The sequence below is a fragment of the Vanessa cardui genome, chromosome 15 (genome assembly GCF_905220365.1).
Source record: "Vanessa cardui chromosome 15, ilVanCard2.1, whole genome shotgun sequence".
NCBI lineage: Eukaryota > Metazoa > Arthropoda > Insecta > Lepidoptera > Nymphalidae > Vanessa > Vanessa cardui.
Window position 1 is genome coordinate 6,363,118 of NC_061137.1, and position 17,239 is coordinate 6,380,356.

The 17,239-nt window shown below is 32.6% G+C and overlaps 2 protein-coding genes across 2 annotated transcripts; both read right to left on the reverse strand.

Annotated features, from left to right (window-relative positions):
- Positions 1-956: 956 nt before the first annotated feature.
- LOC124535499 (UDP-glycosyltransferase UGT5-like) lies at positions 957-8,291 on the reverse strand. Its single transcript, XM_047111704.1, has 4 exons — positions 7,272-8,291; positions 6,235-6,457; positions 5,568-5,784; positions 957-1,753 (listed from the first exon to the last, which is right to left on the reverse strand). Exons 1-4 carry the CDS (start codon positions 8,274-8,276, stop codon positions 1,435-1,437), a joined length of 1,764 nt encoding a protein of 587 aa, XP_046967660.1. The 5' UTR covers positions 8,277-8,291; the 3' UTR covers positions 957-1,434.
- Positions 8,292-10,362: 2,071 nt separating this feature from the next.
- LOC124535889 lies at positions 10,363-11,119 on the reverse strand. Its single transcript, XM_047112290.1, has 2 exons — positions 11,094-11,119; positions 10,363-10,855 (listed from the first exon to the last, which is right to left on the reverse strand). Exons 1-2 carry the CDS (start codon positions 11,117-11,119, stop codon positions 10,363-10,365), a joined length of 519 nt encoding a protein of 172 aa, XP_046968246.1.
- Between the last annotated feature and the right edge of the window lie 6,120 nt (positions 11,120-17,239).

Here is a 17,239-nt window from a genome sequence, read left to right on the forward strand (position 1 = left end):
AATCACTTGACCAGATCAAATCGCCAGTTTTTTTATTTTGTTTTAAGTTCGGCTGTAATTTTTTATTAGTTAAACAAAGTGGAAATTATAATAGCTTTGCTCAGTATTACTTTACTCATATATTAAAAAAAAAAATACTTTTTATTTATTTATTTAAATACTTTATTGATCACCACAATGTTTATGGGCCAAAAGAGGGATTTAATGCCTGAAAGCATTCTCTGCCAGTCAACCTTTTATTTAATTGTGTAATAATGCAAAGTATTGCTAAAAGTCACGATAGCACAATAAAGTACAGTAGAGAAAGACGGGTATTAATAAAATCTAATTTCATTTAATTAAAATGCTTAAAGAATTAGAAAATTAAACACAGCTTGTATAAATTTTTTTTATAATTAAAAACATAACCAGTCAAATAATTTCATGCAACTTAAGTATCTGTGCTTATTTCTAGTTTTCTATTGACTTGTGTGACAGTCAATCATAATAACCAATTCCCAATACAGACTGTCAAGTATAAGTTGGTGTTCTTGTGGTAGCGCCTGCTACACCCTTTGTCTTGCCACTTATTTGTTTATTTTACCAATATCTCCCTAGAAAATAATTCTCTACGTCTCTTTTTTAATAGGTTTTGGGTAAGTTTTCTTAATTAGGGTAAATAAAACAAATAATATATAAATAAACAAAAAAAATTAGTACATGTTTTTGCCACACGCCAACTTACACTTGACGCACTATAATACCATAATATAACCATTTATAGTAAAGTTGAATAAACAAATTTGACCTTGAGTTTACATTACATTATTGGTTGAGATCTTAACTAGTCTATGTTGCGTAGTCTATGGTGGTTATGGTTTTGTAAAATGCGTTTTAAGTCGTTAAAGTTATAACTAAGTTGTATTGAAGTATATAGTCATGTGAAATGTACAATAGAAACTATGTACATTTATACATTGAACAATATATTTTTGTAGTGCATAATAAAGTTGAGTTAGTTTTGTTTATTTTCATTTCTGTTGTCATTGGAATATAGTATACAAGTCAATGATATTCTAATAAACACATATGTTATATCCATACTAAACAACAGAAAAAAGTGTGCCGCACCGAGGACCGTTGATTTTAGTTTATTTTTACATTTCATTAAAAGTAAAAAGGATAGCTTGATAAAAACAATAAGTAAAAGGGATAACTAGATGTTTTAATTACGTAAAACGTATTACTACGTAATTATGATGTATTATATCGTATTACTACGTAAAACAACTAAAGGCAAACGTCCCAATTAGGACGTTTTCTAGTCTTCACTTTTTGCGCGTTAATAACACACCTGTTTACTAGAACATCATTGATACAAGTCTTAAGAAAACTTTTCTTCTCATAAAAATGCGTATTCTTTTTTTAAATTAGTACTTAATATTAGGTTTGACTTCATTCAAATTTGACTCTTTTCGTTCTTCGTTCTCCAGGTGGCATTGTTTCTACTGAAGGTTCGCTTGGACAGCAGCAACAGCAGCACGAGCTTATAATTTTATAAACAACATACAATAATATGTAGATAACGAGTCCCACGAAAGCCAAGACATCTAGCTGTAATTGTTGGTACCACGGGACATCAGCAGATGCCGCTACTAAGTTTGGAGTTCCATTGTATCGAGCTACGTATTCTATCCAGTAGATGGCGCTTTCTAGCGGTGTCATAGGACGGTCATGCCACATTCGAGAAACAAGTTTAGCACGCTGTTGCCACCTGAAAAAATAAAAATAAAAAAATTAGAATGGATTAGCTTTTTGCTACAATATTTTTATTTTATTAAATTTAATTAAAATAAAGTTTATTCAAGAAGACTCATCTCGCGATATTTACAATAGATGGTACATATAATAAATAACTTCTGGCCTGAATAAGACTTTTCGTCTTTGCTTTTTAAAGTGTAATGTTGTTAATATTATTATGTTTACTTTCGTTTTAATAATAGTTTTATTAAAATTATAATTAATTATATGTTGAAATATGGATACCAGTTTTTCTATTGCATGTATAAAACAACCAACATTTAATAACGTAGAAAATATACTTAAATAATGACCAACTACCGCAACGTGCTCTGGTGGTATAATCTAAGTAGATGTACTACTTAGATTATACCCAGGAATAATATAATTTATAATAATTTCCGTAAGATGCATTAAATATCTACACAAATATAAATATTTGACATAAATCTTATATAATTCGTTTCCTTAAATAGAAAAACACCTTTTTATTCCACATTTTCCATCTCAGCGTTAACAGCACGGTCGCGGACCGTGACAAGCATCCGTGAAGTGTTATATCAAAGCTTTCTACTTTCTACAGATTTATGCAAGGGCCCACTCGTTTCTTAACACGTAACCCGCTACTTTCGTGCTTATATCACACTCACTTATATGGTAAAGTATTCACATTATATCACTGCAGTTATAATGTTAGCTTAATTTAAGTACATACGTTTCGACGTTTAAAAACGACATTATTAATCATTACATTTAAAATGAATAAAGTTACTTTGTCTGACGTCTTCCATATCATGATACTATCAATATAATGTTCCTCTTTATTGTCAGACAAAGATATCTTTATATCTTTATTTTATTAATTAACAATCTAAATATCAAAGCACCCATATCATTCACAATATGAATGTAGTATAGAAGTACTCAAGAATAATAAATTGAACTGAATATTTCATTGTAAGGTATATAATAATATTTTTTTATCTTAATAGAAAATAAAATAATGATTTTGGTAAAACAGAATAGCACATTTTTATACAAGAACAGCTTTTACTATGTTCTATAATATCATCTACCTAGCTGAGATCGCAGAACATTATAACAACAAAAGCGAATTCAAATTCCCCGTAGTGTTTATAGTAACAATTTGTTAATACGCCAATAATTAATTAACAATTAAATTGATAGGTCTTTTGACGTATTAACAAAAAGACCCATCGTTTCGCACTACCGCTTTTGATTGAATCGATTGGAGGGAGCGGTAATTTTTAAATATAACGCGAGAAAACTTAACTATATTTTATATCTTTAAATAGAGCTGATATATATTGCATATTTTAATCTATAACTTCTAAAACTATTGTAAATGAATGTTGCAGATTATTTTATCAATCCATTATCTTAATATCACACATACATTCATACATACTTGAGTCAGAAATTTCCTACAGTTTCTTTACCTTTGACCTAATAATGAATTATAAATTAAATTATATACATCAAGTATTTGCCAGGAGTTAAGCAGAAATGCTTATGATTTTGAACGTTGAGCTAACTCCGTTAAATCTCGCAAAAAGGTCAAATGAGTGTCTTTTAAATCCAACATTTAGGTTCTTTTACTGTAAAATGGCAAAAATATCAGAGCTCTGCGATTTAAGCCGCTTCATCCGAGACAGTGAACTTGAACCTTTTCTGGTTCATATCTGGTATTGCACATTTTACTGGTTTTTCAATGTAGCGAATTACGTAGTGAATTACTCAGTACAAGCGCGCCTGGACTCTAGGCCATGCTAGGTTAACAAATACTTTTTATTTATTTATATTTTATTGTTAGTTTTGTTTCTCTTTTAAGATCCTTTTAAGTAATCCCTTATCCTCTACGATTATGTTGTTTGCATTGCATTTTTTTTTTATATTTCTAATTAGTTACCGATGTTACCTGTGTACTAGAATGAACATAAAACATTTGTATCGTTATACAAATAACTCTATTGGTTTACACAGCGCAGGAAGAGAAGGGTTTCCGTTGATATTTTTTTCGAAATTTTCAACAATCATCGTTATTTTTCAGCCAATTCATGCACAAGCTTAAGTCGAATCTAACGTGACGAAAGATTTGTTCCAAAATAAAGTTTAAATATCAGTAGTTTAAATGTCAGTTTAAATATACAAATATATTATTCGACGAAATTGAGCTCTAGTTAAATAACCTAGTTCCATAAACTCTGATTTAAAACATTTTTTCTTTTACGTATTATAAGTAAATGTGATTTAGGCTATGTGATAGTCGATTGGCAGCTTCATAAAAATGAGTGACCTTTTTTATAGTTGCAACCCTATCTAGGTTCCATAATAAAAATAGTTCAATATCTCAGGTTTCCACTTTGATTTTTATTAAACACTTTTATTATTGTTTAATAATATAATTTATTATAAAATAAAAAAGAAAACTTATTTTTATGTAAAGTAGTGGCACTACTTTTCATAAACTTGTGCTGTGTTCTGGTCAGTGGTCCCTGGTCAGTGAGCCAGTGTAACCAGCCACAACGCACATCACATTTTAGCTTTGAAGATTGAATATCGACGATATAAAGAATATTTGGTAGGTGTCATTATAAAAAAAGTCCGCATATTTACATATAGCTACTAATAGGATAACCTATCGATTTTCGTACTCTTCGTACTCTATCTATCGTACTCTTAATTATGAATTAAAGTACATAAAATTCTACAAATTACTTTCATGAAGTCGCCAGAAAGATACGTGAGTACAAGGAGTGACTTTATTTTCCATTTCCCAAAATATACTTTGCTGTTTTACACTTATTTTCACAAAGTAAACTGAGATGGGCAAATTTAGAAATAAATATTATATTTGGATATTGCACCTTATATTGTGTCAATTTACAAACTCTATATCGCCTGGCATATTTACTGGTGAGTTTGGGCGATTTTAAGTTGAACAAAACACAAACAAACTAAATATTTTAAGAAAAAAATTAAAGAGCACGTAATATTTCCTCAAAACTAGGCGTTAGTTAACCTTTCTAAATAAACAACAATAACAATTATTTTTTTGAAATGAGCAATATTAACGGTAAATTTAATTAGCTAATTTGAAAAATGGTTCGTAAAAATTGGCTTTTACTTTAGAAGATAATTAAACAAGAAGCTTGAAAAAACGTCTAAGAAAAAAGTAGGTACTGTAAGTAATGCAGTTATATCGCAGAAATGTTTATATCAGGAATTCTGTGAGTTAATCGCTTGTATCGCTGATAAAGTGTAAATATCCCATAATGGACTAGTAACGAGTACAATATGAATATTTTTTTTAATAATGCTATAAAAAATGTCGGCTTATATTTGTGTTAAAGACGTCATCAAAGCCGAAACCAATGATGATGTCATAATCCAGTTGATCTTGATTTCGTGGGAAATATAGAATTTTACGCTTTGATTTTAGCAATTAAGATTCTTAGTTTGAGCTATTTTAAAGATTTTTCTACGCATTTATATATAGTATATGTTTATATATTATAAGAGTAGCTTTAAATATAAAAATCCTGTGTGATATTATTCTGAGAAGTTATTTTAAAGAAAGAAGAATAAAGCGCTTAGACATAAAAGTGAAATTAATTTTACAATAATAACGTTTTATTGTAAAAAGAATTGCGTTAAAACTCGTTTTATTAAAATTCGACATTGAAATTTGTTTCGTCGCATACAAAAAGTCAAAAATATCGATTATAAATTACGGAAACTAAGTATCAAAATAAAAATGTACTGACCTTGGATCCAAAACATCATTAATAGCGTCTAACAGCAAATCTTTTCGCAAGTTCTCGTAATTCACGATAGTGGCAACACCAGCGTCTACCAGGGTCGCAGCATTGCCGAACTGGTCGCCGAATAAAGGAATAGCTATGACTGGTACGCCGGCATCCAAAGCTTCAATAGTGCTGAGTATTCCAGCGTGAGATATAAATGCCTTTACATTTTCGTGCTCTGAAAAAAATATTGGAATAAATTTTAGACATAAATTAAATCTATAAATTTTTCCATTACATTTGATTGTTTTATTTGGCTAAAGGTTTCGTCTAAATTTAGCTACCATCAAAATTACCGACTACTATAAAGTTATTTGGTTTTTCTTTAAAATAATATGTACAGTAAAATTTGTTTGCACTAATAAAATATTTAATGGCCATACTATGCAAAAGCGGGAATACAACTTGACCCACTCATCTCAACAAGCTATATAATGATGATGTCATTAGTTAAAAAAATAAACATTTCTTTTCAAAAATATGCTGCTAAAATTCCTTTAAAACTCAATACATATAAATATATTCTATTACATACGTTAGTCAGAAATTAAACGTCTTAATAGTTGGATGATAAGTATAGGAGAAATTATCATAAAAAATAATGACACAATTACAACTGAATGCTCACTTAAGATATCGTATTGCGGGAACCATCTCATGGTCATAACGTTTCTTGGCAGGTTCTCCAGGTTTGCTCCGTCCCATTTGAACAGGACTCGAAGTGGCAATTTTCTGAACGTTGATACTAGTTCGTTTAGTTTTTCCATCGGAAGCGTGGAGTCCTTGACCGACGATCCCAAGTTTACGTAAATTACCCCATGCTCTGCTTCGTTAATGAATCGTTCGATTTCCTGAAAATTTATACCATGGTTCTTTTTATATGTTGGAATTATCTCGTATCAAAAAGAATTTCAGGAGGCGTTCTTAATTAACACGCATATAAATCTATTTATTATTTATAATCCAACAGTAAATACAGTAGTCGGTTTATATGTTTCAGAAGCCGAAACAATAACAGTATTATACACACTTGTAGATAAGACAAAAGTTAAGATGACATAACGGGTAAATGGCACAATTTTATAATAATATGCTCTCGTATTTTTTTGTCAAATTCCATAATAATTTGTCGTTTTTTAATATAAAAGCAATGGCTGAGGGTATCATTACATACCAAAAGTAAAATTATCTATGAGGTCACTATTTGTAAAATAAACTTTTGCAAGGTAATGTATTTTAAATTTAGCAACTGTATGTTTGTTTTTTTTTAAACCAAATAGTCATTGACTTTACGAGTAAAAAGCCCAGTGACAGAAGTAGAATGATCATATATTTTTGTTTACAATATATGTTAAATACATGAGTTATATACACACTAATTTTAAATTATTTTTCAATGTCATACTGTGGGAGCGCTAACAGATAACACAGTATATGTTGTTTTTTTTTAATACAATGGCGATTTAAGTAACTTAAACATAAATTACTTCTATAGTTTCGGATGCCGTTCTAAAATAAAATTAGTATTTTGATTATCTCATATAACATGCCAGGTAAAAACATTAATATATTTAAGTATTAAGTATAGAATATTTTTTTTTTTGCAAAATCAGTTAGAACCGTGAAAAGCTTCTAAAACATTATATTTTATGTAGTTCTACTTACCGTCGGAATAACTTTCGGCGGTCTAATGTGTATTCCACCAATGTCCACAACATTATCAGGCCGTACAAGGCCTCCGAAAACTGATTTGTGTGTGTTTACAAACACCAAACTGGCATTCGAAGCGATGCTTTCCAACGTGGGCACATTATCTCCTAAATATTTATACAGGTACACGTGATCCGTCACTTGCGACCCTATGTAATATACCCAATTAGTAATGTGATACAACACAAAACTCTTAACTCGATCGAAGAACCAAGGCTTTTTTCCGTATGGTAACAAGGATTGCTGCACGTATGCCGAGTTAAAATTGATTCCCAATCTATTGTAATGCCACGGATGTAGCGGCTGAGGGTTGAAAGCAATATACGGAACGCTCAAATTTGCCGCCAATGCGAGTCCACAATCACTATTATAAGATTCCACGATTATCACATCGAATCGAGGTCGAGTTCTTATCATGTGTAGCACCTGATTATTATTCATTAGAGTCTTGCAGTCATCGTTGCCGGCTTTAGTGTATACTAATGTTTCAAACGGTACCCGCGAGACTTCATTCACTATAACTGATTCGAACGACAGTCCTTTGTACACTTGTTTGTCACTGAGTAATATATCTCGATAAGTAGCGGGCGCGTCTGGCAATTGGAAGTGGCTAATAAGAGTCACATCGTGGTTTCGGTTCGCTAGCTCTCGGAACAAACCTCGGTATGTGACATAATTGTTGCGGTCCAGGGAGGGGAATACACCGAGTATCTTGTAGCTCTGTGCCGCGATTATTTGAACAGCGAAGAAAACGACGAATATGTATTTATTCATTTTCGACGTACGTTCGTTTTGCCGCGCGGTTCCGTGAGTACTAGGGCGTAAATGGAAGCTTGCGTATCTACCTAATAATAGGTAGATGGTATGAGGTAATCGTTCCGCTGACGCTGCGGTAGTGTCGTAAGAGTCGAAAATATTCGGTGACTGCGCGGAGTCATTGAACGTGACCCCGATTTCCATAGAAAATGTTTTGATATGTTATATATTATTGCATACAGTGACTGGACAGCTATCACAATGAATAATGTTTCGTTCCATACTGATAGCATATGTTTGTAAACATTAATTACAAATGACTATTAATTAAAATATTTATTTACCGTTTGACCTACAGTTTCAACTATTTACGTTTTGATTGTAATAATTTTCATGGTTGATAAAATAGATAAAAATTCAAGGTAGAATATTTGTGTATGTAACTTCCGAGTAAAACTTTCCCGACGAAAGTGAAACAATATATACGTATATTTTTTTTATTAAATTTGCCATGTTTTTATTTTGATTGAATTTAAACAAGTCTAATATATTTTATATTAGACAGTAAAATGTGTAATGGTATGAAGTAAGTATATAAAAGTGATACATTTTGTATCGTATTATTATTACAAATTGTTTTATAGTAATAACTTAACTGCTTATATTTGCTCGGAACGAGATCAAATTCCACTCGGTATTAACAATAATTATCTGCTTACATAACACGTTACCAAGTTCCTCCACAATAATACAATACCTAATTTAAATAATTGCAAAGTATTGTAATTTTATTGTTCACTGCTAAATTTAATTGATAATGACATTGATAAGCCAACTTAATTAAAAAATACATGACATTTTGTGATTTATAATTTAATAAAAATGAAATGAAATAAATAAAAACTTTCTAGGTTTCTTCAATAGAATCAATGTATTTTTCTTATATTTATATTAAAATGTAGCAGCAAAGTAAACGTGCCACGCACACATAAGGGGGAGGAGAGCGGCGGAGTAGAAGGGGTTTGCCAGCTTAAGAGAGCGTCATGCCGTTTGTCGGCATGACACGTTCGTCTTTTTTACCCCCAAACTGCGCCAAAACATGTTTCATATCAAAAATAATAAATTAATTAAACTAGTATTATTACCAGCACAAAAAGTATTACATATATACTTGAGCCAAATAAACTTATAGATGTCGTTAAATAAAAGACAGTAAAATCTATTCGATGTGATTACTCAAAGAAGGCAGACATTAAAACTATATCTGTACATAAAAATGGTCCCTTAATATATACTGAAAACTTCCAATATGCATTAAATATATTATTAACTCTCTATTCCCTGACTAGCGACTCGATTATAAACTACCAGCTGTTTCGGTATTTACAGAAGCATTAACTGATTAGCTACCGCCAGGACGATTTCGATCGGGGTCGCTCAGCCGGAGACCAATAGATGGGCAGAAGCAGTTTAGTGCCAGCATCAGTAGCCAGTTTAGACATAGCGAAGGAGAGAATGCAACTGAATAACTGTGTCAACGGCTGACGTACTGCGGCGAATAAGATGACTGGCTCCGCCGCTGACCACTAGCGTAAAACATCCGGAGGCTCGAGTAACGAGTCCTCCCTCCTTCTAGTCAACGATGCCACAGACATTGTCCACTCTGCTCAACTAGAGACGTGGTACACCGCCCCGTCGATCTTAGCCATGGCCGACGAGCAAGCTCAAGCTGACCTGGTTTTCCAGGGTGCACCATGGGACATACTAGCACCCCAAGGCCTTTCCGACCTACCTCATCCTTTGAATTTGTGAAGAGATGTTGAAACGCTCTGAATTTTAAGGTATTTTCTGCCATTCACAATCACTCTGTAGAACCAGCTTTTGCTGACGGTTTTTCCGAAGTAATATGAGTTGGGAACCTTTAAGAAAAGAGCGTAAATATCGTTAAAGGCCGACAAAGTACCAATAATAGTCACTTACTATCAGGTGAGCCTCCTTCTCGCTTGTCACCATATATATATTTTTTTTTTTTTTTTTTTTTATCGCTGGAAAAACGCATTTCGCGTTTCCCCCACATGATGTTGTATTGTGGGGGGGTATGTGGGGCTCGCCAGCGCTGAAGGCACCGGAATACCCACTAAAAAACCAGCGGTTCCCACTCCGTCTCTAGGGGGGGCATCACGGGATCGCTTACACATTCTACCGTGACGTCCCGACGGTTGGCCCACCATGAGCTTCCAAGCTAGAGGAGTTCCCGGGGTACAGAGAACATCTCTACTCCCGGCGACGTTTACAGCTGGAGAAGAAGCTGCGCATAGCGCTGTTGTCTTCTCCCCGGTCTTTTTCGTCGAAGCGAATCCGCGGCGGCACTCTCCTCACGCGCTCGCTCCGCAGCCTCTTTCTGCGACAATACACTTTCGCAGAAAGACGCCATCTCGTTCCAGCACCTCTCGCTGCCTATCATGGCGGTTATAACGTTTGGCAGCGAAAGTTCTCCGCCGATTATCGCCACCAGGGAATGCCTCTGAGGCCCCCAAGCGGCACACTCCATCAGGGTGTGACACGCCGTGTCCACAGGCGCACCACACGCGTGGCAGGCGGGTGTTATTTCCCGCCTTACTATCTTGTGCAGGTACTTCCCGAAACAACCATGTCCGGTAAGCACCTGAGTTAGTCTGAATGTGAGTGTGCCGTGACTTCGTTTTATCCATCGACTCAAGTGGGGGCGGATCGCCTCCACTGTCGCATGGCCTGCTGTTGGGGACCCCAGGTCCTCCTCCCATCTGCGAATAAGGGCATGTTGAGCAAGAGTCCTTACTCGCCCCACCTCCGCGGATCCTGGACGGTCTCCTCTCGCTCTGGCTTCCACCCGGAACCGGTACACTTCCGCTAGTACCTCTGCCTGGAGTTCCCAGGGTGGATCACCCGCAATTCTCGCTTGTCACCATAAAAAAACTAGGATGGCATTTCAATACCACTGGAGTCAGTCAAACGCAGGACCATCAGCTTCTACGTGCTCACCGAGGCAAGGGGAACAATCCCTCCATCATTATCAGCTTCCAAACTTTGGGATCAATATCCCGATCCAGCACTTGAATTGAAAGTTCAATAAAAAAAAGAAAATAATACATTTATGGCTAAAAGACAATTATCAGATATATTGTAGCAGTAATTATCTTTTTATCTTATTTATATTTTATATTTATATCCATAAAAATATTTATATGGAATTGTTTTGTTGAATGATTTTACTAGATGGCGCTGCAAAACATCAAGTTTCCCAGCGCTCGCTGTATAGCCCGTTTCATCCACAGGAGGATCAATGACAAATAAACAACTTTGATATTGAATTGACGCGATAGCTTTGGCCCAGATATTGAATAGTCTATCTATGGTATTCATTATTGATTTCCGAAGAAATTGCGTTTTGAATATCGGCGAAGTTGTTATCGTAACTTTGGAAGTTAAATTACAGTGGAACATACAAGTAGTTAATTGGAATAGTGTTGTATTCATACAGACAATATAAGCATCAAGTTTTTTTTATAATGCACACATAGTACAGCTTTTAGTTAATCTAATAGTTGGAATATTTTTATCGATCTACTTCGTTTAGAATAGCGCATAAATATAGGAGCACGGATAAAATATATTTTTTATTTTTTTGAGTTTTTTTTTGATAAGAGGCAATATCATCTAGCTTCGTTTGCCTTCTAATGTTAACTACAATGATGTTGTAGTAAACTGATATGCTATTAACGCGCAAAAAGTGAAGACTAGAAAACGTTAGTTGTTAGTTGTTTTACGTAATACATTATAATACATCATAATTACGTAGTATTACGTTTTGCGTAATTAAAACATCTAGTTATCCCTTTTACTTATTGTTTTTATCAAGCTATCCTTATTACTTTTAACGAATTGTAAAAATAAACTAAAATAAACGGTCCCCGGCGCGGCACATTTTTTCTGTTGTTTAGTATGGAAACAACATATCTGTTTATTAGAATATCATTGGTTAACTAATACATTCCATGTTAAACACAATACATTTTTTTAGGTAAAGAACTAAATATACACCGACTGGATCTGATCAGGTCCATCGTCTTTTGCTAGTTATGCTTTATTATAAAGCTATTATTGAGAGAGTTTGTATGGTTGGACGCGCTTATCTTTAGATACATAACCCTTTTATGAAGATTGAGAGAGATTCACGGCGAAACTAAGGGTTCAACCAATTTGCCTAATTCCAGGCTCATTTTGCGTATGAAATAGCCATGTACGATCAAATCTTAACATGGGTAGAACCTTCCGACACAGATAACAATTAAATATATCCTAAAATATTATGCGTTCTGTAAAGCACTACCCACAGATATTCGACGAAAGAACACAACAATTATTAAAAAAAATTGTTTGGAATCTGTGTAATATGTTAAAATATACGTATTTTCCTTCTGTATGATACACGTATAAGGACGTCTGGACATGATAATGTGGACTCATATTTATCTGTTTTCAAGCGACCCACTTCGACCATCAAAATGTATATATTGTATAGATAGTAATATAAATATATACATATATCTGTATTGGATACAGTGTCAGGCGACCTCTCAGCTTATATCCTGCCAGAGATAGCTGTCAAACTAACGTATCCATTGTGACACAATACATTATTGCACGTGCGTTCCTTATTTATCCTAGGTTTTTGAAGAATCTTTATTAATCTAGATTGACGTAGCTTTTATAAAAGGGAATAAACCAAATGTTTTTATCGTTCTATTTTTAAATATAAACGAAGACTTTTTTTATAAGTGTTACTGACGTGGACTCTAATGTATATATTCTTGAGTTACTTTTCCCGAGTATTAACTTTCTTTCCAAACATGAGTAATGCATCTTTGAAGATGTTTATACATAATTGAATTGTAACCCTCGAACGTGAAGCAGAAATATATTACTTTTTATCATCAGATACATAATCGCTTTCTACGCAGCTTCTAATATTTCGTAAGAAAATAGAGTGCCTTAAAGGTAAAAAGTAATTAAAAGTTTAGAAGGTATTGTAATGATTAGTTCTGATACAGTAATTTCATTTAAATATTAATTAAAAAACTTTTCAAAGTATATTTTCTTATGTACAGTTGCATAAGTGTGAATAGTATTAAAAAAATTCACAGAGAGCAACAACTAATATCTGTGCAAAAAAGTCATGCGTGATAAACAAGGTGCATAGTAAGTACATAGTTTAATCGATAAAAAAAAAAAAAATCATAAAATATTTTTAATTAGAAGTTAATGAAATAGATAAATAAAAAAAAAAGTTTACAAAACACGTATGTTTTTATTTAGATACTAATGTTCTATAAAATGTTGAAAGATTTATATAATAAAAGAAAAAGAAAGTCATAAATCAATGTATAACTAAACACGCGCTAAACATCACTTATATAGAGTTTCATATACGTTATACCTTATTGTCTTTGAGAAATAAACCTACTAATTTCTTAAAGGATATTTATATACACACAAGTTTCAGTTTATCAAAGTATCTAAATAAGTAGTAGTACGTACCTATAGCGCAAAACCAACTAATTCCAAAGGATTGAACCTACAAGAACAGCTACATATGTAAGTAATCTTCGTCGCAATTATATTACGATCTCTATGTATTTAAATACATTAGGTTTAAATACATTTCAGTTCAGGATCGGGCTTTTCTAAGCGGGTATTCTGCAGACTGGAAACTATTCCCAGGCGGCCAACCGTCACTAATTTGCTCCAAAACAATGACCACACAACACATACTAATCATTACTCCGGACCGTCCCTTCAGCCTATTCAAATGATGAAACTGTAAAACAATTCTAATTAAGTTACTTCAGCATCGAAAAGATCAAAGAAAATGTGTTTGTGACATATTTTTAGTAATATGTAAATAGCCAAAAGATGATAGTAAAAATATAGAATTAAGTGACCTTTTTAATATTTGGACTTCTGCTGAAACATGGTTTCTTCCAATAATAAGGTTTTAATCCCACTGTAAACGTTTTTTTTTATCCAAGTTTGCTAACTTCTATACTGTTTTACATTGCCAAATAATAATATCGTATACAAATAATAGAAACAGTAGGTTTAAACAGATAGTTATATGTAGTTATAAAATATGTTCTTAACTATTACGTATGAATTATATTTGAAAGAGAGAGTATACATTTCAAAAAATAATGATCGAGTGATATTAAATTTTTAGCCGAATTCAAACCAGTTTAAAAAATAAAACTATAATAAAAAATCGCTGTCATTCTAAATGGATGATAATGTAATAGTTGATTTGTATTAAATATAAATACCACCCTATAAACAGGTAATATTACGTTTTGTCGCCGTCACGACGAGACAGTTTTATTGAGTAAGGCTTCACAGTAGGGCTCGACGTCTCCTGTAAATTAAATTTAAGTGTAACACATATATTATTGTTATTGTTATAAATAAATTTACGCTATTGTTAAAATTATATATTGTGTAATGTATAATTTTATACATAGACTATACGAACATTATACGAAGATTACCATTTATTTACCATTCTATGCAATTAGGAATATAGTATAGTAGGACACAAATAAGATGTAGCAACGGAAAATGCAATGGAATGAAAATAAAAACGATTAGTGCCGATTGACACAACCATTAGAAATTGCTCCCTATCGCGCCATTCGACGCTATTCGTCGCTATAGATTCACGCGTCAGAGAAAACATCAGAGAAACGTCACGCGTTTGTGCAAAGATCATGTTCGCGTGAGAAATAAATATTGATAATTTGGGATAGCATATTTAATTCGGATGTGATCGGTTTTACGAATTTTGCCTATGCGACATCTAAGTTGTGTCTAACTATACCTAACTATTTTTTATTCTTATTTGTATGTATTTAAGTGTTGTTTCGTGTTTAAGTGTGTTAATAATTCTCATGCAAATATTTATCATTAATAAATTTTGCTCTTTACAATAAATAGTACGAGGTTTAAGATTATTATTGTATCTATTGAATTACAATACCGATTGTTAGGGCAAAATATGCAGTCCTTTTGTCTCAAATGTTGAAATGTTTTAGCAATACTACTCCAAGTATTTCAAGGCAAACGGTACAAATACAAGTAGTAAGTACAATTTGTAATTAGAGATGAATACTTTCTTTAACCGTTGTTAGTTTGACTATTTTCCGCTCCGGCCTTTAATATTGTTTCCCTGATGTGCGACGGGACATATATCCAACCCCACAATAGACCAAAAGTTTTTTTTACCATGGAAGTAATTTTTTTATGCTTTCGTATTTATCATGTTCAAAAAATATTCTCAGACGATTGATGCGTTAAAAATAAAGTGTTTTGACAGCCCTATAAATTGGCACAAAGCCCTACAGAAAGATTACTGTGCTTTATTACTAGTTGTTTACATGTATGAAATCAACACCTTTGTCGTGTCAATAATGTTAACAACCTATCGTTCGATTTTCAAAAAAATCTCTTACTTAAAATTTATATGACACGATTAAAAAAATACATCCACCGTTTTTTTTTTTTTATAAAGATATTATTTGAACACTGAAAGAAATCTTAAGAACCGCAAGTCGTCTCTATTATATTCGCATTTGTAAGAGGCATTAGTTCGAAGACCCGAGCCCTCGACAACATAAAAATGTAATTACAAGTGGAAGTTCGTGAAGCACTTAAATATAGATTTACCCTTTGAAGAGCGATTTGATAGGGCGAAGGTGTGAGATCCATCATATCTCGATTGTACCTCCTCTCAATTATTCCCCTCTCGGCTGATAACTTCATTCATTTTTCAAGCCTTGTCTGACGGTTGTATTTAGATATCGTTTTTCTAGTACAGGAAAAACCGATTAGAGGTTTAGGCACGCGATAAAGGGATTGGCCGAAGAGTATCTTCCAATTTCAGCGTTTGAATGTTTATGTGACTAAAGATACGACTACACGTTTGCGTTGTTTTTTAAAACTGTATTAATAAAAATATACACACCCATGATATTTTCTTTTAACTTTTTAAACTGTTTTCGGGAATGATAATTGTATATCGTAATCAACTTAACAGACGTAGAGTAGTAATTAGGTATATGTTTAAGTATTAGAACACTACATGGTTAAACAATTTCCAGAATTATATCCAATATCATCATTACAAATCAATTATATTATTAGTGTATTTACAAGAAACTTTTACTCTGTTTATTCGTATTACAGACTAATTGTTGCCCGTGGCTTCACTCGTACACATCAAATCAAATCAAATCAAATCAAATCATCGTCAGGTGTAAGGCGTAAAAAGGAAACCAAGTCCTACTTTGTAGTTCAAGTCAGCTAGATATATTTAATACAAATTTCATAGAATTTGTTTCATTGGTTGAACTGTACAACAACAACAGACACACAAACAGTTAGCTTAACATTTATAATGTTAAAAGATACAAATTTAATTTAAGTTTTTGTCAAAGCGCCTTGTTAAATTCTATTCAAAATTTTCTCCGTACTACTTATGATAATTAATTTTTAAGGCGCTTAATTATTATTAAATACAGTTGCTTGATTCCGTATACATAATGAAGATTAAATTGGATCAAGTATTAAAAATATATTTTCGTTTTTGATATTAAACAGAATTTAAACATAGCAATACACAAATAAAAATAAAAATGTAAGGTTTCAATTTTTATATTGGCATATACGACTGTTTTTAACACCAGGTCACTAAGACGTCAAAAGTCCTTTTGCCTTATATTAGTTATAATTACATAAACCAACATTTAATTAAAACACCATGAATATGATCAGATATTTTGATTGACTACAATTTTTTAAAATTAGTTTGTAAATATTTAAAAATAATAAAGTCCTAATCGATTATAATTATGCAAATGTTCGATATTTTCGTAAACTGATACTCATTTGTATATTTTGATGTAAATTATTATTATTTATTTTAGATTTTCATAGATCCAGGTGATAATTTTGATTTCATATGTAATTATTTGTTAACTAACTGGGCCCGCGATTTCGTGTGCGTTTGACATAAACAAAAAGTTTTTATTTTAACCTAAGCCTCCTAAAACTCCTTATTACCTCAGTTATCCGCCAGTGGA

Bases quoted from the DNA above. Each gene is read 5' to 3' on its own strand.
- LOC124535499 (XM_047111704.1), bottom strand. From the start codon at position 8,276: ATGGAAATCGGGGTCACGTTCAATGACTCCGCGCAGTCACCGAATATT. The intron at 5,785-6,234 runs GTGAGCATTCAG...TATTTTTTTCAG, and splicing joins CCCGCAATACGATATCTTAA to AGCACGAAAATGTAAAGGCA. The intron at 1,754-5,567 runs GTCAGTACATTT...TTATTTTTTCAG, and splicing joins AATGATGTTTTGGATCCAAG to GTGGCAACAGCGTGCTAAAC.
- LOC124535889 (XM_047112290.1), bottom strand. From the start codon at position 11,119: ATGGAGGGATTGTTCCCCTTGCCTCG. The intron at 10,856-11,093 runs GTGAGCACGTAG...CCTTATTCGCAG, and splicing joins GGATTGTTCCCCTTGCCTCG to ATGGGAGGAGGACCTGGGGT.